We start from the raw sequence: 27,824 nt of genomic DNA, 5'->3' as shown, positions 1-27,824 counted from the left end.
AATTTTGTACTTATTTAACAAAATACATTTATAGCAATTTACAAAGTTTGTTTTTTTAAAACAGTGCATAACATTTTATTAGAACACAATACTTTATATAGAATTCTCATTTAAAAACATATTCTGTATTTTACCCAATTTTTTTTTCTTAGTAAAGCACAGCCTAACAAAGAAATTGGTGCCCCTTTCAGCAAGTAAGAAAAAAACTCGAAGATGCCACCTGTCAATTTGATTTGTTTTGAAATTAAGGTATCAGTGGAATGTAAACAAAGATTTGTTTTACAAAAGGCTTCACAGATGATATACAAACAGAAGTTAGAATCTCAATGTATAGTATTATTACACTTTTTGTTCTTTAATGTAATTACTGAGAAGCCGTTATTAAAAAGAGTAGCCTTTGGCACTTCTGTGTAAAAAAGTATTTTCAGTATTTTAAGTAAAGAATGTAATTTCAATGATTTTGCAAGTGCTTTTAAAATTGTTGGCTGGTAAGTAGGAAAAGTTTAGATAGGAAAAGTATCGCTGCCGTTGAAAGAGTGCAGCGAAGTTTAGAGTCCAAGTAACAACTCACAATTATTTATATGTGGTTGGCTAACTAAAGCAAAGCAAGAAGGATAATTAAAGAAAAGCATCCACTCCCTCCAAAAACATAAACATGCAACAGAAAAAAAAAAGAGATATTATTTAGAATGGCTATTTGGAGTGCTTGTATTATTGCAGTTGTTCAGATCGCAATCCTATATTTATTCATTGAAGCACAAGTCCTGATAAACTCAGTACAACTGAGAGTGGTACGCATGACGAGGACTTTATTAACACTTGTATATCATGTTTCTAGCCAAGCAATGACTGCTTGCTATGTACTGTTAAGTCTTTTGAAGACTTTCCACTTTTAATAAACCAAAAACATAATCCCCTCTGCCTCTGAGTCAACAGTTCATCAGAATTGATTGGAGTAAAAACACTTCATCTTAGACAAGAATCTGCATAGCCTTTCCTCTGGAGAAAAGAGTTCAATACTATATTTAACATTAAATGCTGTAAATAGACAGTCAATCCTCCAATCCAGCTAGGGTAAAAATGTAGCCTCAGAGCTCCAGCAAGAAGAAGCTCTGGGGCTTCTTCAAACTAGCCACCAAATGACCCTTTTTAATGTGAGAGAAGAAGAAATTCTACAATCGTATAAGTTTGAATTATACCAATACTGAAATCAAATTTAGTGCATTTGGTCCTACTTACTTTCTGAGTACAGGCTCATGGCATGATATTCTAGTTAAAGTTTAGATGTGAGCCGCCTCTGAAAAAAGCAGGAATGCTTCACTAGGGGGACCCTTATCAAATGTTCAACATAAAACAAGGAGCTGTTGGTCCATAAAAGTCAGGGATGCTATTCAGCAGGTTCTGAAGAGCCGGTAGCGGAAATTTTGAGTAGTTCGGAGAACCGACAAATGCTACCTCTGGCTGGCACCAGAGTGGGGTGGAAATGAAGATTTTGCAATATCCTTCCCCTGGAGTGGGGTGGGAATGGAGATTTTGCAATATCCTTCCCCTGCCACGCCCACCAAGCCACGCCCACCGAACCGGTAGTAAAAAAAAAATTGAATTCCACCACTGATAAAAATATATATTGGCTGGATGCCAGCACCCAGCAATCAGGATTGCATGGTTTATTCCTGAGCTGGATTGGGATTAGGGATGTGTGATGACCAGTTTGGGACCGGAAGAAATGGAATGTAGTTCTGTTTCGAGATGCGTATCTCAAGACATGATTCTCATCTGTTCTAAATGGTGTCGTTGATAATGCCTTCCTTTCCATCTAATCCGACGAGAGATGTTAAGTCCTCAGTGCTATTGTGGGCTATGCAAGAAATAACTGCTTGCAGTGTAACTCACAATAGATTTCAGAATGATTGTCTAAAAAGAACACTCTTTGTGTAGAAGGCCCCGCCTTTGGCAGGACTACAGGCTAAGTTTCAGCATAGTCGTGCTAGATGAAAGAATCTTAGGCAAGTGAGCTGGTAAGGACCTTCGCCTTAAGAGAGCCACTGCTAAGTGGTGGAACAGTTGCACTGCTGTTGCTTCTTTGAGCTTACAAGGATGTGGGAGGGGGAATGCAAGAGGATTTGCTGCCTTATGCTCCCGGTAGAAAAGAGGATATGAATTCAATGAATAGCGTATGATAAGTAATCTGCCCCCTCTGCCATCATTTTAAAAAAAGTAGTGAAAAGTACAATGTTTGCATTTTGCTTTTGAAGTGCTTTTAAACACCGTTTTAATAGATAAGATAGCTTTACTGCGTGATTATGACCAAAATGTTCTTGCATTATGTAGCGTTTTTCTTGTTAACAAGAAAAATCAACAGATTTTCGAGAGAGAGATTGGATTCCAATTCTTTCCGGTAGGATAGAAATGAGGTTAGATTGTCACTCAAAGCTCTTTGGAGGGAGAATGGAAAACAAAATCGAGAAACTATAGTTGATGTTGGCCCATTTAGGTTTCTAGAGCATAAGGATTTGGATTGGACCTTCCAAACGCTAAATGCCAGATACCTCTCAATTTTCTTTCCTGGCTGAATGTTCTGATGTGAACTCCTGGATTAATGTACAGATGAGCCATTGCATTATTAGTTGGGTTTCACATTTCCTGAATGTGCTGGCAATTTTATTAGATTAAAAACAGGTTTAATATGCCTGTTTTATGGGAAAATAAATGTGTTTTCTAAGACCGTATTTAATTTGAAATTTCCATGTAGGATGAAAGAATTTATAGAGATATGGTTTATGAGGTAAAAAACGAACAAAGGACGGGACATGGACCCAAAATAAATCAATTTGTCCATAATTTATTATTCTAGGAAATCCTTTGAGAAAGACACCCCCTGATAATAAGCCCAATCGGGCTTTTGAGTGCATGGCAATAAGGCCAAGCGCTTATTTCAGGGTTCAAAAAAATATAAGACAGGGTCTTATTTTTAGGGAAACACGGTAGTACAATGCAGTACCTTTATATTTGTTTGATGATTGTCACTGGGCATGGCATATTTTTTTTTAAATAAAAAAATAAACACTGATTGATGAACACGCTGCAAGTAGTTGAAGGGTCATTTTATATTCCAAATGACTAAAACAGGGGTGGCAGCCCGCGTGCTGGATGCATCAGGTGCAGGCCATGCCTATCCCGGTTCCACAAAGGCAAAAAAGTCATGAAACGTCACGTGACCGGGTTTAACACCCGTGGACTAAGAGAACCACTTCTCTGTGTGAGTGCGAGTATCGATTTCATCTGTGGTTGTCCCCAAACGACAAGACCAGCCCATCTATTGGATAGGAGAATTATCCAATATCTCACATTGTCACAGGCCACCAGGAAATCAGCTACAAGTTACCTCAGCCGTTGCTTTCATTGAGATCAGAACTATTAAATCTTTTTTAGTATATTAAAAATTCAGAGGGAGGCAGAGGTTCAACACCGATGCAGAAGAAAGGGGGATAGGTGTGATCTAATGTAATCTGTCTTTAAGCACTTAAGATAGCAACTGTCACATGGGAGAGGATTCAGCAACTTAATTTCAGTTCTCATTTCCACTGACTATTTTACCAGCCATGGGAGATTAAGATAAGCCTATTATGATTGCTTGGATCTTCCAATCATGATCCTTCATTAAATTCAGGTCACCTCTGGAAGCAGAAGTACAGCCCAGTTTTTGGGAAAAGAATAACAGGGGTCCTTTGTCTTTTCTAGGATGTTCCTGTGTTTAAGGCCACACCTGCTAATTGATTAGGCAATCTGACTTGCAAAATTTATTTGCACTGTTACAACACAGTGGCAGTGATCAGGGTGAAGTGCTAGCTAACCAGCGATGAACTGAAAAAAAGGAAAATGTAAGCCATGAAGCAAACTGAAAACCCTGTTCAAAATGAAGAATTTGAATTAGTGCTGTAAGAGATCCCTATCTTCCAAAAAAAAAAAAAAGTACAATATTTAAATTAACCCCAAGCTATCTCGTTAAAAAAGCAACATCTATCTCTATAGCACCTGTAACTGAATAAAGTTTGGAGAAAAGCAAAAACTAACCTAACTCAGGAGGAAAAAAAAATCATTCAACTTTCATGGAATATCACCTTTTGTTTCTGTTTTGTTTTTGTTTTTTTTTGTTTTTTTGGCGCCAAAAAATCTTTCAAAGAACTACACAAAAGTTTTGCGATCATTTGAGATGAAAACTGCACTATAGCAAAGCTGTATTGATTCTTGATACTCTTCTATTCTAAATGAATGCAGTTAGCATGGTGTTTTCAGCTAGAATACTCGGAAAGAACTCGCACATCAAAATGTATTGTGTTTAGAGAGCTGCACAGGAGTAGAAGTTTTCTAAAAATGTAAAGTTAGAATCAGCACCGTTTGGTATTAAATTTTGGTGCAAAACCCGCAAAGATGAAGTACAGCTCTGGTACAGCTTTTGCTTATTTAAAAAAAATTGCTTCCCTTTGACCATGAAATAGAGATAAGTTGAAAAGTTGGCACATTCAGGAAATAAGCGGTCCAGATTTAAGACCGCTCTTTTTGCTGACACAGATCCCACTGGAAAAAAACATTTTGATTCTGAAAACAAAAGCTTGCTCCCCTTCACTAGGTTCTTGCATTGTGCTTTTTCCCCCCGCGACATGAAATTCACAAATTCATGCACAATCACTACACATCAGCAACATCCATAAACAGTCAGGCTGATGGTCAATAGTTGGCACATCAAGAATATTTCGGCATCAGCTCTAAAAATAAAGGGAGTGCAACGCTTGCACCCAAACAGTATTGATTGTAGTGGTGTTTGTTGTTTTGGCCGAAGCACCAGCCCTCATTCTTTGTAAGCTCTTGTTGGAGATGTTCCTTTGTAGAAGATATTCCTGGTATTCTCCGGGCTGCTGCCTCTTTCGGGTATTAAAATGATATTACCTTTTCTCCGAAGTGTCGAGTCACGGCTAGAGGAAATGGACAGGGTCTCTGAGCCGATCTCGCTGCCTTCTACAGGGGTCACCCTTATTGTGGTGATCCCATGATGATGATGGTCACTGCCCTCGATGTTGCTTCTTTTCCGATCCCCAGAACTATAACTGTCTTTCAAAGATTCGCAGCTCTCAGAGTCTCTGTTGAGATCGTTGAGCTCGTACGTTTGGCGAAGGCTTCCTTTCTCCGGGGCTTTCCATTTCCAGGAGCCACTGCCTTCTCCTTCGGACGGCATTTGGATGATGGGGCGGCTATTCTCAGGGTGGGCCTCTACCCTTACAATGCTGGTTGGTTCATGATCTGTCAAGGTTTTGTAGCGGATCGCTCCTGTACAGGTGACTGTACCGCCGTCGGAGCTCTTTGGGCTGCCCTGAAGGACTCCTTGTTGCTTTGACATGGCTATGACCTGCATGATCCTTGGCTGGCTGTTGCTTCTGCACCCAACTGTCTTCTCAGCAGCTTTTAACCACTTTGCTCGAGCAGAATTCGTTTTGGGAGACGTGTTCACATTTTCCTGGGTCTCTTCAGGGATGTGCACAAGCTGGGAAGATCCTGGACGTGACTGAATGGAAACTCTGGGTCCCCCAGATAGGCCAACACTGTTACAGCCTGGCATGCTACCAGGCTGAATTTTCAGGTACTGATTGCTTGGACCATGGTGATCTCCATTAACACCCACTCTAGATGGCTCAGAGCTTGATCTCATTTCAATGGCCCTAGGAGGCGACTGTCCAGAATCGGTTTCAATTACCTGCAGGGAGAGCTTCCGACTTTCATTCTTGTTCTTCCATTGAGAGAGGAGTTGTTTTGAGCGGGCGGAATCCATGGAGGCATGTATGGACACGTTCCGACGAGCTGATTCCTCGACTGCAGGTGTGTTGACTCTTGGCAATGTGTTGCTGAATGTGACCATGTTTTCCTTTCCCATCGGACTTCGTGGCATTATAATCTCTACATCAGCATTCGCTCTCTTAAGGTTTGTCAAGGAGCCGGTGTCCCTGTGGTTCCTGTTCAACATGTTCTCCACGTGATGAGTCGTGATCGCATCATTTCCACTGCCATTTTTCCCTGGTAAAATTCGATTGGGATCTTGGCTTAGGTCAGGCAAAGGTCTCAATGGTTCTCTATGTATGATATGGTTGAACATGTTGTCTTCACTTGGCAAAAAGTTCCCTACAGCATACAGACCCTGGTATTTGAAGGGGGGAAAAAAATAGAACCCTTTTATGGAAAAGTAAATCTTTATAAACACTTCAGCAAAAGATAGTTAAATTTTTCAAGTGTTATAGATATGGAATAAACTCTTAAAACTGCTAATATATCAGCCACAGATATAATTTTTTTGTAGTTCATATTCCTAGCAATTATCTGTCCCTGTCTTAGGAACCCTGTTTCTTAAAATCCTTAAGGAACATTTTCACCAGCAGCTGGAATAGGCAAAAGAACATGAAAAGACATCCAGGCATAGCTCCACTCCTCTATGACATTTCTTTACTTTAAAAACGCTGTAATATCTCAGACTAATTTCAGAAGTGTTTAAATGGATAGGCTTTTTTGAGTCTGCCAGCTTTAAGATTAATACAGAGGAAGGAAACCAGAATCAACGAAGTCCAGCAGTTTAGTAACAGCACAGGGAATAAGCTGCCCTCAATAAGAGTACTCATTGACCATTTTAATTATTCCAAGGATATCTACATGGGCTCAAATGGGAATCCTTTGAAATGAAAAAGGTTCGACACTTTGCAATGGGCCAACTTTCCATGCACCAGTTGTTTAATCAAAATAATTTCTAGAAAAAAAACAAAAACCCAGAAGGAACATAGTACTTGCCAATTACTCTTGCTGTAAAATTATCTACTGATTCCAGAAAAAATGAGTAATGGGAACCAGGCAGTGGTGGGATTCAGCCAGTTCGCACCACTTCGGGAGAACCAGTTGTTAATTTTCTGAGCAGTTTAGCAAACTGGTTGTTGGAAGAAGTCATTAGGGCAGAGAACCGGTTGTTAAATTACTTGAATCCCACCACTGGAACCAGGTTATAGTAAGCACCATGATATCCCATCCATGATTCCCAGAGCTCTACATGGGGCAACTTGTCATGCAGCTGTGTACGCAGTTTTGTTCCCAACATCACCAATTTCATACTAAAGAGAGAGACTGATTTGCTCAAGATTGCCCAAGTGAGTTTCATGAAGGCTTATAGAGCCCTAAATACTTTACGTTATCTTATGAATAGATTATCGGTGCCCTTTCCGTTTTTCAAGGACATCTGTTCATTTTTAGAAGCACATTGTAGAGCGCCAATTTGAATAATGTACAGGAGACATCTGAAACCACATAAAACCTCTTAATTTATAAGACATGCAGGCAATTTTGAACACCGGCATTCTACTCACCAAGTAGAGAGCAATTCCACCCCCAATTAAAAAGCCACAATAAACATCCACTGGGTGATTTTTGTACTGGGTGATGCGTGTCAGGCCACATATGATTCCGCAGATGATAAAAGCAAAGACTAGAAGTGGCTTTAGAAGTTTAGAGGAGTCGGTTAGCGTAGAATTGAAGTACATCTTTAAAAGAAATACATTTTTAAAAAAGTTTAGTGACATTTCCCCATGGAATGGTACTCTTTCTTTTCCTGTATTTTGAAGGAAGGTAATAAAGGAAAACAAACAAAAATCTGTTGGGTTGTTTTGAAAGAAGAAGAAAAAATTAAGGTGATATATTGCGAGATAAGAGTCAAGGACTTTCTCCTCGCTATTTGGAATTTGGGAGAAAAATGCAACGTGCCAACCATGACTTGGAATGATAATAACAGTGATGGGAACTATAAGAATTGTTTTATTGCTAGTTTACAAATGTAATTAAAACGAATAGCTCAGTTCCTTGAGCGAATGAGTTGGGAGTGGCTCTTCCAGACAGTAACTTCCATCAAACTCTGAGAGTGTGGAACCAGGTGAGGACAAGTCAATCTTCAAAATGTCTTCTGACTCAATGGAGTGGAGACCTGAAATAATCTCTTTGCCACAGAACTCCAAACTCCATCTGAGTAATTTTTCAAGGTGTGAACTGAGCACCTGTCAATATGACCCAGACAGGGAGTTTATTTGGAGGTGTTATGGAAATTGCACAGGAAGAGTCAAGTGCTAATGGAACCAGAGCAGAGCTGCTTATCCCACAAAGCCTTTGGAGAAAAGAAGGACCATCCCCCATATTATAATAGGATAACTTCAATGATAATCTTGCTCCTCCCCCTCCTAACCTCCATCCCTCTGTGAATGCCATTAGAATGGCATTAGAAATAATCAGATCCATCTTTTCATTCACCTCACTACTTCCTACTAATGATGTTGGAGATGTCTGAATATAGTCTGGATCAGATGACACCTTAGTTTAATAGCAGTGAAGAGCTCCCATAGTTGGGAGTCCACCAAATATTTCAGAAATTAAATCCTCCTTACATTGTGAGAAAAGCTCTTGGCGGAGAAAAAACATGTGCAGTTCTATGCCATGCCCACTTATCAGGAAATAAGAATAGTATGTGTCAAAAGGAATATGAGCCACCTGCTTTCATGCCGAACTTGCACTGAGTTGGTTTGAAAAATTAGAAGACTGATATAAATACTGAAATACTGACTCATTTCTGATATTAATTTGTTCTTTGAGGCCTATGGAGATTCTCAGTCATCCAGGTCACGGTAGTCCCAAAGGTGCTTTTTCAAAAGGCAACTGGACTTTCTCTGTTTTTCCTTGAAGACGTTTTGCTTCTCATCCAAGAAGCTTCTTCTGTTCTGTCAGAATGGCGGAGAAGGGAAGGATTTATATTCCTTGCAGTCATCTGGTTGTCAGCATACTCTTTGAAGAACCCTTGAGGTCACCTGGAGGTTCATCTGTACCCTCAGGGGTCACCTGAATAGTGCAAATGGGTGTGGAACCTTCTTGGAACTGTGGAAAGGACTGTCTTGTAAAGGAGATAGGTGGCATCGTATCCCTCCCCTCTCTGTTGAGAGAATACGCCTTTCTCTCAGGGTGGCATTCAGCTGGTTCAGACCGGTTCCGCCCACCCACCCACCCGCCTACCTGCCTTGACACTATGCCATCCTATTTAGCCACGTTTTGGAGGCCGGGTGCATGCGCAGAAGGCCGGGTGCATGCACAGAAGGCGTGTGTGGCGAACCAGTGGTAAAAATATGTGAAACCCACCTCTCTGCTCTCTCTTCTCCCATCAGAGGAGAAGAGATACGACACCACGTATCTCCCATTTACAACACAGTACTTTCAGCAGTTCCAAGAAGGCTCCACACCCATTTGCACTATTCAGGTGAACCCGAGGGCACAGATAAACCTCCAAGTGGCCTCTACAACTCTCAGAGAGAGTGCAGACAACCAGATGACTGCAAGGAATATCAAATCTTCCATTCTCCACCATTCTGTTAGGACTGAGGAAGCTTCTTGTTCTTCGATGGCATACAATATATTTTCAGTCATGAAAAATGTTCCTTTCATTTGATGCAGATAAATCAACATCATTTAATGGTGAAAGTGAAAGTTTTTTGTGACCTGTCACAAAATGTTGCTCTTACCTGGACGTAAGTCCACTGAGCATTTTGGATGTTACTTAGGAGTATACATATATGACATTTATATTATTATGACTTGGCCACAGATCACTACGCTGCTTTTAAAAGTGTTTCCTCATTCCAAAGGACAGGATATTTAATAAAAATGGAGTTTCTACCAATTCTCCTTAATCTCTAATTTTACTTATTTGAAATAATGAAGTTGGGGTGATTCTTCTTGATTATCATCAGGCTGTTTTATACAAGGGAAGCAATGACATTCTGATTCACACACCCTCCTCTTGTACACATTAATACGAAAAGGCTTAATTACTCACCGAAACATACACAGCTGCAAATGCTGCCAGGGTGGCATGTTGCGAAGGAAATGACTTTCTGCAAAGAAAGGACATTCAAATTAAATTTCTCACTGAAAAGACATTCTGCCAAGCCTGATTTAAAAATAACTTAAAAGCACCGGGTGGTCCAATTTGGTTACCGTGTTTAACCTACAAGCTTATATATTCTGGGAAATTATTATTACATTATCAGTTTGAAAAAAAAAGACCTTTTGGTATTTTGTAAAGAATGACTGCTATAACTCACATTAACAAACAGTAATAGACATTTTGACTGCACTGATTAAAATCCTGAATGAAGAAAATTTCCAATTATGGCAGAATGAGTATTGTATAAAGATTTGGGAATAGTTCATTTCTTGCCATTAATTTTCCCAGTGACTGGATAAGCAGTGCAACCATCAATTACAACTCTTTAACCCACTGGCCTCAAATTGGCAGCAGAATTCTCCTCCTCCAGGATTTCTATCTGTGCTTACTTGATGCTTTCCTAATAATCACCGCCCAGTTTTTTTTAAAGATGTAAAGAAATAGGGGACGTGGTGGCTCAGTGGATAAGACGGTGAGCTTGTCGATCGAAAAGTTGGTAGTTGAGCGGTTTGAATCCCGAGTGCCGCATAACAGGGTGAGCTCCCGTTACTTGTCCCAGCTTCAGCCAACCTAGCAGTTCGAAAGCACATAAAAAATGCAAGTAGGAAAATAGGGACCACCTTTGGTGGGAAGGTAAGCATTCTGTGCGCCTTTTGCGTTTAGTCATGCTGGCCACATGACCACGGAGACATCTTTGGACAGCGCTGGCTCTTTGGCTTTGAAACGGAGATGAGCACTGCCCCCTAGAGTTGGGAACGACTAGCAAATACGTGCAAGGGGAACCTTTACCTTTACCTAAAGAAATAGATATCTCAGAAAAGTACTCTGAGTCTTGATCCATGGTGATGCTGGCAGTTAAGATGTTCAGCAACACAAAAGAAATCTAGGAAACCTTAATGCAGTGTTTCTTAAAATGTGGTCCAAGGACCCTGGAGCAGTGGAGGTAATTCAGCCGGTTCTAGCAAGTTCGGGTGAACCGGTAGCGATGGCTGCAGGAGGCTCCACCCATCCGCCTGGACATCATCATGTCCTGTTTTTTGATGCTCTGCGCGTGCGCAGAAATATGCACGCACTCACATTTGCGAACCGATAGTGAAGGTAAGTGAATACTACCCCTGCCCCGGAGTCCCTTACCAGAGTCTCTCACAGGTCCACGAAATCAAAATTATTTGCCAGACATTGAAAATATTTGCAAAGATTAAAACAATGTCACTGTTCTTACTGTTTTTAGTTCTTAAAAAATACAGGCTTATTAAATGATATGTCAATGTTTACGTTAACATCTAATATACATTTAATACGCTCAGTATTATTTCATAGGTTTAATGTTGTTACTTTGACATGATTCTACAAATAAATATTCTACTAATACATCAATTTTAATTTTTAATATGGTAAATATTGATAAATGTAACCTACACAGTCTAAAGCTTTTTGGGGGTCCTCTATTGTTGTCAAAATTGGAAAGGGATCCTGAAAGCAGAAGAAACACTACTTCTAAGGGTTGACTGAAAAGCGCAAGCACTCAGGTGGTAGTTAGTAGGTAGGGGGAAAGGTGTTTAATTAATTATTTCATTTTTTAAATCTTGTGGAGTAATATTTTAAGATTTCGCTCTCTAAAAAGCATTGAAAAACTTAATTGTTGTAGTGAATATATCACCAAAAGGCAACATTTAGGAAAAGTTTCTTCATAAATTCAACATCTAGCCAACCTTGGCTGATCTGCAACGTTGAACCTGGTTAGGACTTGGATAAGGATAAGGACCACTTGGGTTAACCCGAGGAACCCTGGTGGCGCAGTGGTTAGAATGCAGGCTAACTCTGCATTCCACTGCCAGGAGTTCAATCCTGACCAGCTCAAGGTTGACTCAGCCTTCCATCCTTCTGAGGTCAGTAAAATGAAGACTGCTTCGAGCGGGCTGTAAAGCAATGTGAAGCTGTATATTGGTCTAAGCGGGGGTGAAATGCTCCCGGTTCAGACCGGATTGCCCGATCCGGTAGCGATGGTGGCGGGTGGTTCGGAGAACTGGTAGCAAAAATCCCTGCCCCATCCATGCCCAGCTGAGCCGCGCGAAGAGGTTGTAGGAAAAATGCTTTAAAAAAAAAAGCCCACCCAGTCACATTTCCCCATCACCACCAAGCCACGTCCACAGAACCGTAGTAGCAAATTTTACATTTCACCACTGAGTCTAAGTGCTATTGCTAAACTGTTGCCAAAAACATTTTGGAAGAAAGCTTTGGCAAACCATTTCTTCACTTTTGTCAAGACAATGATAGCAATATGTCCATGAAGTCACTTAAAATCAAAGTCCACTTGAGGAGATTTAGATTCACTCAATCAAAGTCTATGATGTATCAAAGCTTATGCATGAAGTACATGAAAATTCTCGCTAGAGAATATGCAATAACCTATTCTGAGATAGGCATTTTTTAAAAAAAAATATTGAGGCATTCTCAAAAACAATTACTGTAAATCTGGGAAACTGAAATAAGGTTTTTAGGGGTTTCCCCCCTTCTTTTTAAAGAACTGAGATTAGATTGTCTTCTTTCAAAATTAGACTTTATATATTAATGTTCTCTGAAAAAAGAAAGCCATAGGCCTCATTTCAGCCTGCTATCTGCAAATGCTATTACGGAATCTAAATATCTGTTTATGAATCACTTAATTTTATGTATGATGATTACTCTTGCAGATAGTAAAATGGATGCACAGAGAGGTATTCACATCTCCTTTGCAAATTCTAAATGTGCCTTTTTCTTAGAACATTATATTACGCATTTGAGGAAAGAGCATAGGAGCAGGAAAATATTGTCCAATTACTGCCTAGGCCTATTATTAGGGAAATCTTTCTCATTATTATTGCAACCCATTTTGTTGACAAAATTACCTTTTTCAGTAAGATACAAACCCCTGCAATTGTAGCCCGCTTACTCACTGTCATTTTCAAGCAACTGAAATGTCCATTCCTTTTGTAATTATCCTTACTTACAAAAGGTAGTCCTTGACTTAGAACCATTCATTTAGTGACCGTTCGAAGTTACAGCAGCACCAAAAAAAAAAAAGTTGCAGGCTCGCCATGGTCACGTGATTTACATTTGGATGCTTGGCAACTGGTTCAGAGTTATGGCGGTTTCAGTGTCCGAAGGTCATGTGATCACCTTTTGTGACTTTCTGACAAGCAAAGTCAGTGGGGGAAGCCAGATTCGCCTAACAACCGTGTTATTAATTTAACATCTGCAGCGATTCACTTAACCACTGTGGCAAGAAAGGTCGTAAAACGGGGCAAAGCTCAGTTAACAAGCGTCTCGCTTAGCAACATAAATTCTGGGCTCAGTTGTGGTCGTAAGTTGAGTCCTTACCTGTTGTAGTTAAGGAAATTTTTGCTGCGAAAACCAAAAGCCTTGAGAAGATCCATTGAGAATTACATCAATTTCTCTCTGTAGAATTCTACCCTCTTTAATCCGTTTCTAAAGATGCTATTTCTTGGATATGCTAATATATGGCAGAACACAGCCAAGGGGTTTGATCCACATCAACACAGTAGAAGTAGAGGAAAAAAGACCAGCTGCCTTTTGTTCATTTTAGTGTCACCTACCTGTCAATCAGTCCAACAAAGGTAATTTACCTGAAGGTAACTACCTTCATCCCAGCTAATTTTGATACTAATTGTAGCTATCAGGCATCACATCGTGCTACCTAGCGCTGGAGGGGAATGATGGAATGGACACTTGGGCATTTCACTTCCTGCTTTTGGCTAATAATTAAATTGGCAGCTACCGTAATGCATTAGGGTTGTAGCTAAGAGCAAGGTAAGAGAAACACGGCTATTTATCACCTCTGCTGCGATGCCAATGTCCTTGGGTTCTTCCCAACTATCATTCTGAAAAAGCCATTCCAAAATTCACCGAGCTACATTTTTTCCCATATGATTTCAATCAAAACCTGTAACCTATAAAAAACAAGACTGCGGCTTGATTCTTTTCTCTTCGTCTCTTGCAGCCTCTTGTACCCTGTGTGCCACTTTTTATTTTTATATACAGAAAATTGGAGGACAGGCCTTATCCTGCTGGCAGTGGGTGCAAGCAACTTTAGAAGTCATTTTTATCGGAAGAACACATTGAAATATTCTATGTAAATTACAAAGCAAAGGCTCGCCTTATGGAAAAGCAAAACATGCAGACAAATACTATAATCAGCCTGACAAGGATGTACATGCACGATGAACAAGAGATAACAGATGCTGAATAACACACAACTAAATATGTTTCTAACCTGCCATCATTGATGATAATGGGATCAGATCCTGAGCAAATATCTTCCACGATGTAAGAATTTTCTGAGCACGATACGTTGAGGGAAGTATAATTAGGTTTGCATACAGTCAGGAAATACGGTGTTTGATATCCAGTTGACAGCTGTATGATATCAGTGACAAGTGCGGTGGCACAAAGGCCAAAGATATGGACACCTAGAAATGGAACAAAAAAAAAGGATTACACTTTGGTCAACGGGAAGCCAAATGGGTTGCTAAACACCCAGTTATAGGAAGACATATAAATGACCCCACAAAAAAGATGCCAGGCTTTGAATTACCTTATTTTTCGGAGTATAAGATGCACCGGAGTATAAGACGCACATTAGTTTTTGGGGAGGAAAATAAGAAAAAAGCTGATTGGCAGGTGGATTGGCCTCCCGGAATACCCCCAGTCAGCTGTTCCCAGAGGTGAATTTTAGCAACAGGTTCCTTGGTTGTGAGCTCTGTGCCTTGCTTTTTTTGGCTTTTTTTCCCTGCCTCTGAAACTCCATTTCAGAAAAAACCTTTTTCTGCCTCTGAGAAAAAAAAAGAAAAAAAAGCCTCTGAAGCTCTGTTTGGGAGCTTCTTTTCTGAATTTGGGGGCTTCTTTTCTGAAGCTCTGTTTGGGGCTTTTTTTCTGAAGCTCCATTTCTGATGCTTTTTTCAGCCTCTGAAACCTCCGTTTGAGAAGCTGGGTGGGGCTACATTCGGAGTATAAGACGCACCCAGATTTTCACCCTCTTTTTTGGGGGGAAAAAGGTGCATTTTATACTCCGAAAAATATGGTACCGCGTCAGCAATAGACAACCCTGAATAGGATTTGCATCTTGCATGGCATCTGCTGGGGTTCTCTGTATAAATGGGGCATAGTAACTTCCTCTCAGTGTCACTGCGGGGTCCCACGTCAAACTAATCTGTAAGCTGAGGGCATATACCGCTCCAATATTTGATTTTTTAAAATATAAACAATGCTGAGCTTCGATGGTTAGGTGGACTAGATATTGATATTTGAACATAGGTCTTCTTGATATTTATATATCGTTGGGTTCTACTAATCTAGATGAAATGTTAATTTATATTGCGAGTCCATGTATGATATGCCATATGGTATGATAATGCTATGACCAATAACTTTGGTCAAACAGATATACTATTTATTCTAATTTGGGAGGCCAGCTGGTGATCTCTAGGCTGGTCTAAATCAGCACACAGAATAAAATGCCAGCTGATAATGTAATGTAGTGCTGTTGTTAGTTGCGAAGTTGTGTCCGATCCATCGCGACCCCATGGACAACGTTCCTCCAATTGTTTCCACAGTGAAATTAACATGGTGTGTTATTTTAGAAGAACAGCATCATGAAGCAGAAAATGGACACTTTATCTATGTGGCTTTTGGAGTTAATGGTAATCTTGCTGAAATGCACTGTATCTCTGAACATTTACCTATGAGCACGTAAGCACCAATCTCCTCACTTTCCCATAAGGCAGAAGTGAGAAATCCATGGGCCTGAATTAGAAATCCAAGCATTTGTCACTATTGGAAAGGCTGGGAGCTGTAGCTTTGCAACATCTGGAGAGCTACATCTCATAAATCCAAGGAGGCAAACTAGCATCTTTGTTGTTAGTTGCAAAGTCATGTCCAACCCATCGTGACCCCATGGACAACGTTCTTCCAGACCTCCCTGTCCTCTACCATCCTCTGGAGTCCATTTAAGCTCACACCGACTGCTTCAGTGACTCCATCTAGGCACCTTATTCTCTGTCGTCCCCTTCTTCTTTTGCCCTCAATCTTTCCCAGCATTAGGCTCTTCTCCAGTGAGTCCTTCCTTCTCATTAGGTGGCCAAAGTATTTGAGTTTCATCTTCAGGATCTGGCCTTCTAAAGAGCAGCCAGGGTTGATCTCCTCTAGGACTGACCGGTTTGATCGCCTTGCAGTTCAAGGGACACGCAGGAGTCTTCTCCAGCACCATACTGTAGTTCAAAGGCCTCAATTCTTTGGCACTCAGCCTTTCTTATGGTCCAACTTTCATAGCCATACATTGCAACTGGGAAAACCATAGCCTTGACTATACGTACTTTTGTTGGCAGGGTGATGTCTCTGCTTTTTAGTATGTTGTCTAGATTTGCCATAGCTTTCCTATTAAAAGAACAAGCCTCTTTTAATTTCTTGGCTGCAGTCCCCATCTGTGGTGATCTTGGAGCCCAGGAAAATAAAATATGTCATTACCTCCATCTCTTCCCCATCTGTCCATGAAGAGGATAATGTGGTAGCACTATAGTTAATTCTCTATATATTTCTATTATAATTCTGAACCAATGACCTTTTTTTTTTTTTGCCAATCCACTTGGTGAGTACTTCAACTCATTCAGATAAGCAAGCGTACGGATTGAGGCGAGACAGCCATATATGCAGTTAAGGTAAAGCTTCATCCCAGTCCCCTTCAACTCCAAAACCTCATCAGAAAAACTCACCAACAAATCTGACAGCTCTCCTAAGGAAAGAATTGAAATTGCAGCCGCCTGCGTTGATATTGGCCTCGGCTCCAATTCCATTCCGGCGTTTGGAAAGGCAGCAGTAGAGAATGCTCTCGCCTACCATAATCTGCAATGACAAAAGCTGGGTGCAAGGTAACCTTGGCAACGATTCGAGCAGGGTCTGGTTCAAATCAAAGCACTTATATGTAATTATTGTAGTGCGAATTTCATTCACCAAAGTATGGATGCTCGCAGATATAGCAATAGCAATAGCACTTAGACTTATATTCCGCTTCATAGTGCTTTTTTACAGCCCTCTCTAAATAGTTTACAGAGTCGGCATATCGCTCCCAAGAATCTGGGCCCTCATTTTACTGACCTCGGAAGGATGGAAGGATGAGTAAACCTTGAGCCTGGTGAGATTCTGCCAAACTGCTGGCAGCCGGTGATCAGCAGAAGTAGCCTGCAGTACTGCACTGTAACCACTGCGCCACCGCAGTATATATTTATGTATGTCTATAGCATGTGTATATGTGTTTTATGTAGATGTTTGGGTAGGTATATACTATCTCTTGAGAGCAGGCAACAGAATTTCATTTTTAATGTGGGCCAGTGTGCTCACAGTAAAAAAAAAATGGCAATAAAGTTATCTTATTACATCCCAGGTGACTCTTAATTCAATTTTCTCAGGGAGGGCAGGGAATATACTTCATGTTTACATGATCTTGTTTGCAAGAGGAATGATCAGATCTGTTGGCTGAAACACCGGTTGATCTAAGATCTCTTCCAGCTCTCTTACATTGCTTGTGGAGAATTGGATTGAAAGCAGAGAATGAATATGTTCATATGTACAAACCAAACAAAGGGGTATATACTGCTATCACCTTGAAACAATATGTTAGTTTCAAAAGAATAAAAAATATTCCTTCTCCTGCTTGGTGCTTTCTAGGTGTGTTGGACTATACCTGCTACTGTTTTGAGAGGTCAGTTCTCATCACAGAGGTCAAGGCTGGGCTGAAATTACCTGTTTCACTTTGTATTAGCTTTACTGACTCATGAAAACACTTCCCTGGGTTGGCAATTTTCAACGTTAGCTCTGACTGTCTTTAAGACATTTTTAGCAGCAATCTACAGCAGTATTTTCGGCTTCATTTCCATTCACTTCTATCACCTTTGAGCGGCTACACAGATTTGACTGGTTTTTGGCAATTTTGTCCCATTGAGCATGATATTGGCAGAGGCGCCCACAATTTTGGGAGTAGCTAATGAAGCAACTACTACTTCTTCTTGCAGAGAGCAACTTTGAGATCTCAAAGTTAAGATTATCCACAGCTCAGATCAGAAGTTGATTAGATGGCTGGAGGAGGCTTTTTGCTAATGAAGATGTTTCCAGAATGGCTAGAGCAGGGGTGTCAAACTCGATTTCATTGAGGGCCGGCCGCATCAGGGTTGTGTCTGACCTGAGGGGCTGGGGTGGGTGGGCATGGCCAGCTCAATGTCACTCGTGTCAAGGGGCGCCTGTGGTGACCTGAGTGCTCTGCCAGGAAAAACAGACTTCTGAGCTCCATTTCCTGCTGCGATGGCCTCCTGCAACCCTCTGCAAGTGAAAATGGAGCTCACGGTATTCCCCAAGTGTTTTAGATAAAAAGTCATGCAAAGAATCTTTTCAACGTTTCTTTTTAAAGCATTAATTAAAAATTATGGAGGCCATTTTTAGAAAACTGCTGATGCACTAGATCTCCTGGTATCTGTGCAATTGAGAGTACAGTACTTCAACATTATTGCTCGACTTTCTCTCTTACCTTAATGGATTTCCCTTATTTTTCCCCACAGCAAAATAAGGACGGTGAAGATAGTATAATTCCATCATAATGTAGATAGTAAGGGGGGACTTAAGGGATTTAGTAAGTTAAATGCTATTGTCCAAATCAGCTTCCAATAACATAATGGGCCTCAGTACAACCATTATGGCGCTGGGACTTTGATCAAGAACAACTAGTGGGATTGAAAATTAACATTTTTATTTTTACAGAATTCTCAATTGCTTTCGATCGTTATATATGAAGATCTCCCTTGGAAGAAGCATAAGTCAAGCCATGCAGCTATTGATCGGGATTTAGATAATGAATGACTTTCCACAATACGGTTAACAATTTTCCAGTTTTGCATGTAACAGTGAACTGTAAACTAAGCTGAATGGGCTAGGTTTATGTTTGATTTAGGGTTGATGAGCTGGCCTAGAAAGCAGGAGACTGTGAGTTCTAGTTCTGCCTTAGGCATGAAAGCCAGCTTGGTGACTTTAGGCCAGTCACTCTCTCTCAGCCCAGCTCACCTCACAAGGTTGTTGTGGGGAAAATAGGAGGAAGAAGGAGTGTGAGGTAGGTATTTTTGCCACTTTAAGATAAAGTAACAAGGATGGGATAAATAATAATAATAATAATAATAATAATAATAATAATAATAATAATAATAATAATAATAATAATAATAATAATAATAATAATAAAATAAATAAATAAATAAATATGCCAAGCCACAGAAACACCAACCAGGTTTGAAACCAAACAAGTGAGACATGGGTGAATAAGCAGAGAAACATTTAAACTGATCCAGTGAAGCATATTGTACAACCTAATCTAAATTATTCTGGCAACTAATACTTCTGTTTTATCTATATGTTCCAATCCATTATTCTTTCAAGGAGATATACTAAAAACCTGGTATACAACCCAGTTATGAATGCCAAGGTTGAGCCTTGATCACGTGAACTAACATTAAAAAGGACTAATAATGTTTGACTACCCGTCCAGCTATTGAAGAAAACATGCTCTCCGTCCAAGTTTCTTTCCTATCCCAGGGGAGAACACTCCTTAACAGGCAAGTTTTCAGACTCAGCCGCCCATATCTGTCACCACTGGATCTTTTGACTATAGGTGAGCAAAACTCATCATGGGGCTCTCCGCAAATAAATAATTGGATCAGTTCTTGAAGATAGCAATTGCAGATCTGAGGATCTGGTCTTCTGCTAAATGGGATGACATTCTTCTGAGCACCTGCCAAACATAAAACGATCAAGACAAATGGGAAATTCTCTAACTCACCATAATGGCAGGAGCAGCAAAAGCCAAACTGAGCAACATCAAGATAGGAACAGCCTCCTGGGAAGGTTCAATGTATGGCATACTCAAACTTCTATCGTAACAGCTGAATCCAGCATGTACTGGCTTGAAGACATCCGTGAGTTCAAGGAAATAGAGACTGACAACAGAAGAAGCCAGTATGGGCAGCTAAGAAAGAAACATGAAAGTTACTTTTTTTAAAAAAAAACAAACATGTATATATTTAAGGTCTATCTTGAAGGTGTGTATATTTATAGTGAACTCAGACCTTAAGAAGGCTTTAGGGTAGGTGCAACCTTATGCAAGAAAACATTTGGTTGCCCAGTAGGATTTCCCTTAGCTGTCCTTCCTCATGTCACTTCTTGAGCTGAAGAATCTAAATGTGCTATACAGTAAAGCAAGAGCAAGAACATTTAGACCAATATATCGCTTCACAGTGCTTTACGGTCGTCTCTAAGCGGTTTACAGAGTCAGCATATTGTCCCCAACAATCTGGGTCCTCATTTTACTGACTTTGTAAGGATGGAAGGCCTAAGTCAACCGTGAGCTGGTGAGAGTAGAACTGCTGGCAGTCGGCAGAATTAGCCTGCAGTACTGCATTCTAACCACTGTACCACCAGGATACCAAGGAGAAGAAGAAAATCTCTTTCACCAGCAATTTAGGTCCAGTGGCATTATCCACTTCATGATGGATTATCCACTTCATGATCATAAACCAATGTTTTTCAATCTTGCTTGCTTTAAACTCTCCGGACAGGTTTAAGCTACTAAGGATGAAAAACACTGGCAGAGATAGTGTGAATGGTTTTTAAAAAAGGAAAAATCAGCATGGTCCTAAGAACAACAAACTTTGTAGAGGGAAAGTGGAACAGGGGACTCGGCAAATTCATCGAGAAATTCTTGTGTAAAGAACGCACATGCTCAATGGGTACAAATAAAAGGGCTTTGGGACCAAAATAAAAATATTAGAGAGCAAGTATAGAACAGAATATCTAGGAAGCTTTTGTTTCAAATCTTCTTTGTATCAAATTATTTGCACCGATAACCCTGGATATGATTCAGTAAAAAGTAAGCATTTTTAAATTTAAATCCTTTATTGTGGATTAAAATGAGTTAAGTGCAGCTTAATTGTCTGTCATAACTTCATTAAATTAATGTAAATTCATAATTCTTAAGTGGGGCTAGTCACATTATTTTATTAATTTGGCATTTTATTAAGTTTGCTCATATTGTCTAAAGAAATTGAGAAATGCAACATGAGCTACAACAAAACCGAAGATCACAATATATAATACAATGCGAATAGTAAAACGATGATTAAACTCTATACTGAGCACCAACGTTAGCTACTGCATATTTATAAGCAGTTCTCCTGCACTTATCATTCAGTACGGGTGGGTGGTTACCATAGCTCTTAAGCTCTATAGCAATCCGGTTGAAGGCAAATATACATGTCCCAGGATAATGTTGCAGGATCCAATCTGAATCAGTCTCCAGGACCAGAGGTTTAATCTTCCGAGATTCAGACTCATGCTGGAGCCCATCCTTATGGAACTTCTCTCCCACCAGAATGTGATTCACCCAGATTGGATCCTGCAGTTTAGTGAATCTTGTAATGTGTCTTTTCTCTATTTGGCAGCACTCTACATAAAGATGTTTTTGTCCAAGTCTGATTAAAATATTAAATAAACACACAGGGTGGAAGAATGGGGTCCTTGAAGCCATCTATTCAGATCAAGACCATGTACACTCATAAACTACTTAGAGTCTTTTCCACTCAGGAAGATAAATATTTCTATTTAAAATTTAGTCACTCTGAATTTACATCTATGCATATAAATTGGCAAATGCAAATTTTATGCAAATGTATATCTTTGTTGCTGAGGCACAAGTTGCTATGTTGCAACGTTACCACCTTATCTTGTACAGTATACTTCGGAAGGCAGAACATTAAAAAATTAGATCAGCATTTTTCTTCCTACTGGAAAATTCTGAATATTAAAAAAGTTTAAATTGTTCCCAGAATACTCATTCATTCATGCTACCAAAAAAAAAATCCTTCTACCAATGTTGGACAAGTTAATTCACAAATTAAAAATAAAACAAATAAAAAACTTTAAATCTTCTGACTGCAGATAGCAATGGTCACATTTATTTGATTTTTGCAATCATGATCGCATCGATGTAAGGTTATTGTTATTTTATCTTCGTTTAATATGGCAAAGATACACTGAGCAATTCTCTAAAATGGAATAAATTTTGAGCTCCAGCCAGAGTCCAGAAATATCTTGATCTCATCCAAATAATCATCAGAAGTCTAGTAGCAATTTTTCCAACTGACAACGTTTATTAAAAGGTGCAGGTTTTTGTGAGCTACATGGATGAGCTCCATCCATCTATTCATCCATCCACCACTGACTGAGACTAGTATCGGGGTTTGAAGCCAAAAATAAACTAATCCAGCAAAATTAGTGTAAAATAAGAGTAATGTTTTCAAATTCCATTTTGCATGCAAAAACATGTAGCCATACCAGGGGTGCTAAACTGGTGACCCGTGGGCTGGATGCGTCACACGCAGGCCACACCCACCCCGCGAAGGGAAAAATGTCACGATACGTCATGTGATGGCAATGTGACACAGCGAGTGTAACACCTGTGGTTTAGACCAACTGAGAGTTCTAATCTATATTATTCATTTATTCTAAGATACTGGTTATGATAAATTAATAACATGCATTAAAGTTATCCTAATGTTTATCCCTGCCCTCCCAAAAGTCTATTCATCTTGCTGAAAGGCAAATGCCTGCATACACACATGAAATTCTTTATTAGCATAAGTATTCATGTATCTAAAGTGCCACATCTGTGCTATTTTTTGGGGGCATCTGCATATAGAGTTTTCTCTAATACATGCATTTTGAATTAATTTTTGACACATCTAATAAGCACATTGTCCTCGTAAAATTCTCATTTTGGATTTCTTGAAAGCCCACTCATCCAGAGATTCAAAACATCTGACAGCCGTTCATCAAAATGGATGTTTTGTAACCTTTATTCCAGTCCTCTTTTATTCATGATTACTCACAATTATAACTCAAATAAGTTTGATGGGGCATATTTTCAAATAAATTACGTAAGACTCTGTCCTTAAAAAACAATTCCAAGTGGATGTAGAGGTGAAAATACAATGAGCCTTTAGCCGTTATCAAGGTGGATGGATGGATATACCCATGCAAATGTGTGAGTTTGTGTCTGTGTATAACAACATTCAACACACCTTGGCTTATCTCGAAAAAAGATCTAAGCACAGTCAAAGTTGGTTACTATTTGAATGAAAGTCAACTAAGTCTAAGGCTGGTGGCAAATTGATAAGGAAATTGAAAACATTAAGTCAGGGCTCATAAGGAAACAATTTTTTTTTCTTTTTAAAGGGAAATGTCAAATCACTTCCATATTGTTGCCAAGAAAACTACAGGAAGAAAACTGTTGCCAAGAAAACTACTATGAAGACTCTAGGAATCAAGCTCTACTTGAAGAACATTTTATCTGCACTGCCACATTCAAAGCCCTTGTGGTTTTGATGATGGTTGGTGATGGAAGGAATTGTGTTCTTATTGGATTTTATTTGAAGCATTGATTTAGGGATTGAGATGAACACTGGAATGTAATTGTCCTATGGCAGATCTCTTACTTTTGGTGATTATATACCATATTAATACATTTTTGGAACAAGTACTATGGGTATCAATTCTCAAAGACTACCGTATATACTCGAGTATAAGCCGAGTTTTTCAGCATGTTTTTTGTGCTGAAAAACGTCCCCTCGGCTTATACTTGAGTATATACGGCTTATACTCGAGTTGTTTTTTTTTTCTTCTTTTTTTCACATTATACCGGATGGTGCAAACTTGGCGGGCTTTTGCATTAGCGCGGGGAAGCCCTGCCGGTGCAGTGAGAGGGCGGGGCGGGGGAGCCGCCAGCCTTCTCGGCTGAGGGAGGGAGGCTTTCCCTGACCGGTAGCTGCCTCATTTCCCTCCCTCGGCTTATACTCGAGTCCCCAGTTTACCCCAGTTTTTTGGGGTAAAATTGGGGACCTCGGCTTATACTCGGATCGGCTTATATTCGAGTATATACGGTAACTATTTAATCAAAATACAGTGATTTTAGGGGATGTTCCTAATAGTTATTGAAGGCCAAACCTTATGGCTAATAACAAAATGTATCATAAGGAATACTGGAAAATACAGCAGATGCACATTGTTTTGCTATGGAAACAAGCAATAGTAGATTGCTTGTTTCCATAGCTAAGAGAAAAATAGGAACAAACATAATTTTTCTAATGAATTTTGACCTTTATTTGATTATATCCTTCCTTTTGTATAATTCAAGGAGGCATATGTAATATTCCTTCCTCCTCCTCCCCTCCCTGCAACAATAGTTCTGTGAGGTGGGTTGGGCTGGGAGAAAGAGATTGGCCCAAAGTCACCTAACCAGCCTTCATGGATAATGGTGGCCTAGAACTCATTTTCTCCTAGTTTCTAGGCCTGTGATGGCTAACCTTTTTGCCATTGCGTGCCGAGTGCGGGGGGGGGGCGTGCACATGCATGCCCACACCCATAATTCAATGCGCCCCATCTCCCCTGTGCTGCGTGTGCGACCCCTCGCACTCCCTCCATTTTTGGCACGCAATGGCAAAATGGGCCCAGTAGGCCTGTTTTTCGCCCTCCCCAGGCTCTAGAGGCCTTCCCTACCCACCCAGAGGCCCTCTGGACGCCGGAAACAGCCTGTTTCCAGACTTCCGGTGGGCCCTGAAGGCCCGAAAATCAGCTGCCTGGCGCGTGCATGTGCACTGGAGCTAAGCTAGGGCAACACTTGGTTCTAGGCCAACAGCATTACACCAAACTGGTCCTCTGTTAAAACTTTTTATAATTCAAATTTCATTACAACTGTCCCGTAAAGCTCATCTAGATAACCTTATATACAGTTTAGTAAATATACAGAGTGTCAATTACTTAATGTTGAAAATGTTTTTGCTCAAATCTTGTGCTTTTTGTTTAACACGTCAGCCATGATTGGTACTGATTCTGAAAGCCAAAAAATTGTTTTCATTGGTACACACTGGGCCAGTCTACAATGGTATGTGCTTCTGGTGCCCCACCATGTTAATTGCATGCCTTCCTTCAACCAATCAATCTATCTAGCATACTTGCTGTTGTATCACATATGGCAGTGTTTGGTGTTGTTATGAGAAAACGTCCTGAACTAGTTCATTTTATTGTCATAAATAGTGGAATAAATACATAAGTCTGACATCATGCAGATACTTGAAGGAATAGGATCATAGGTGAACGTGAAATGGCTTCATTCCGATAACTGCTACTCTTAGCCACTGCTAACAATCTTCTTTTGGGCCTTTCATGAAGTTTTTCCTGTCCTGCTACCTGAAAGTGTTTATCAGAAGCTTGGGGAGCTGAAATTGGGATGTTCTGCCAACCAAGCTCAAGTTCCTCCCCCATCCCATTAAGGTTCCAGAGCAGGGATGGGTAATGATGTCCTTTTATGACTTGAGGACTTTAACTCCCAGAATTCCTGAACCAGCCATGCTGGCTCAGGAATTCTGGGAGTTGAAGTCCACAAGTCACAAAGAGGCCATTGTTCCTCAACTCTGCTTTAGAGCATTGTTTCTCAACTTTGGGAGTTTTCAGATGTGTAGAATTCAACTTCCAGAACCGAAATAGCGTAAAATGTATTTTTTGGTGACTTCATATTAAAATGATTGGTACCATTAACAGCTTCCTTAAATCACAACTATCATTCATCCATCCATCCATGCATCTATCCATCAACCCACCCACCTTTTTCCTGAATATAAATGGTGAAGCACCATTACGATAAACCATGAGAAGGCAAGTTGAAGCTCAGGTTAGATAATGTCACATGCCCGAGGGCATGCCCGAGGGCAAATTTAAGAATTCCTATATAAGAGACCAGTTCAGGCCTAGTTAGAATATTTGTCTTTTCCCTGTAACCTGCTGCAGGGAAAGAGGGAAGAGGAATGCCAAAAAGAGAAATCTCTCGAGACTGTAATTTAGCTGTACAACACATGGAACAAAAAGGCAATTTCACATTCATGGAACAGTGTATCTGTTTCCCTTTTTGGAAATGTCACTGTCTTGGCAATTGTGGGAGAATATTGCTCAGCACCTTCCTATCCAATGCTACCTTGTGCGATATCTAACAAACAGGAAGAAATTCTTATGTAGAAAGAAAGAAACATTTCCATTGAACTACCTTTAATTTTAAAATAGCTTTTTTAAAAAAGAACTTTGCAAATTCATATCTTTAATAAGATACAATGGTTAGAAGCACAGAGATTATCCCTAGGGGAAAGAAAGAATATCAGGCAACAGGGACCATTTTCTGATATCACAGGACTGATAATGTTACAAATTCTTGCTGAAGAATTATGAATAATTAATGGTGTTTTTAATACAACTAGGTAAGACAAGTAAGATAATTATGTTTCAAGTACACAAAGAGAAGAAGAACCTTCTCAGGGTGCCGTCAACCAAACAATGTCGGTTGGTGGCCTCCAGGGGGAGAGCCTTCTCTGTGGCAGCACCAGCCCTTTGGAATGAGCTGCCTCCAGGGCTGCGCCAACTCCCTGACCTCCGGACCTTCAAACGTGAACTTAAGACTTTATTATTTCATCGTGCGGGACTGGCCTAAGCGTAATTTTAAATTGCAATTTTAAATGGGTTTTACGTCGGTCTATGACCGTTTTAGTTTGATTCGGCCTATTAAATATTTGTTTTTAATTCTGTTTTAAACTTGCTGTTTGTATTTTGTGTTTTTAAATATGGCTGTAAATCGCCCTGAGTCCTTTTGGGAGAAGGGCAGTATAGAAATTAAATTATAAATAAAATAAATAAATAAAATAAAAACATTATTTGGTAGACTAAACCCAGTAATTTGATTTAGTTGTGAATATACCCTCATCCCAAACATTTTAGTCTTTCCGAACCTAATACCTTCTGGATGTCTTGGGATTGCAAAACCCAGAGTGTACAAGTAATTCTTGACTTACAATAGTTCATTTAGTGACCGTTCAAAGATATAACAGCACTGAAAAAAATGACTTATGACTGTTTTTCACTTATGATTACTGCAGCATCCCTGTGATCCCATGATAAAAATGCACATTTTGCATTGGCAACTGGTTCCTATTTATGACAGTTGCTGTATCCTGGGGTCGTGTGATCAACTTTTGTGACCTTGTGACAAGCAAAGTCGATGGGGAAGCCAGATTCACTTAACATATATATTACCAGTTTAAGAACTGCACTGATTCATTTAATAACTCTGGCAACATCATAAAGTGGGGCAAAATTCTTTTAACAAATGTCTCGCTTAGCAACAGAAATTTTGGGCTCAATTGTGGTCATAAGTTGAGGACTACTTGTATTATGACATGAAGACTGGTTTGAGAACATCAATTTAAGGAAGACCAGGTTTCTGGTATGTTGCAGCCCGGTGCTTGTCCACAGACTGGGGGTTGGAGCCCAGGAACAGCTCAAAAGAATATGCTTATTGTGAGCCTAGCTATTCCAGTCACGTCCAGTATGGATGGGACGGAAACTGCAGCCAACTGGCAAAGAAAAATCAACTTACTTACTTACTTAATCAAGGTGCCAGTAAAAAAATCCATGCCTTTTTGGCATGGCTGTTAGAACAACAAACCCACGGAAAAATAATGGAATTATATCTTAATTAGTGACAGGCCATCCAATTTTTGACCAGGTCTTTTTTTGGAGTCTCTGTATTCATCTGTTTGATGCCTACCTTAGCTTTTTCCTTTGACTCTTCTTGGTTTGGGAAGCATTGAGCTTTGACAGCAACAATAACAACAGAAATAAAATAGGAAAAAAG

The 27,824-nt window shown here is 39.9% G+C and overlaps 1 protein-coding gene across 1 annotated transcript in view; it reads right to left on the bottom strand.

The window, feature by feature from the left end:
• Nucleotides 1-74: 74 nt before the first annotated feature.
• PLPPR4 (phospholipid phosphatase related 4) overlaps nt 75-27,824 on the bottom strand; it is a 47,445-nt gene continuing 19,695 nt past the window's right edge. The window contains exons 2-7 of the mRNA XM_058176448.1: nt 19,878-20,063; nt 16,774-16,903; nt 14,280-14,475; nt 9,896-9,953; nt 7,395-7,568; nt 75-6,187 (exon numbers count right to left, since the gene is read on the bottom strand). Of these exons, the coding sequence (XP_058032431.1) occupies nt 4,850-6,187; nt 7,395-7,568; nt 9,896-9,953; nt 14,280-14,475; nt 16,774-16,903; nt 19,878-20,063 (2,082 nt within the window). The 3' untranslated portion in view covers nt 75-4,849. The remainder of the gene's footprint in view (nt 6,188-7,394; nt 7,569-9,895; nt 9,954-14,279; nt 14,476-16,773; nt 16,904-19,877; nt 20,064-27,824) is intronic.

This window comes from Ahaetulla prasina, chromosome 3, assembly GCF_028640845.1.
Source record: "Ahaetulla prasina isolate Xishuangbanna chromosome 3, ASM2864084v1, whole genome shotgun sequence".
Classification (NCBI taxonomy): Eukaryota; Metazoa; Chordata; class Lepidosauria; order Squamata; family Colubridae; genus Ahaetulla; species Ahaetulla prasina.
The sequence above is the reverse complement of the archived record's forward strand: the minus strand, read 5'-3'. Positions and strand labels throughout refer to the sequence as shown.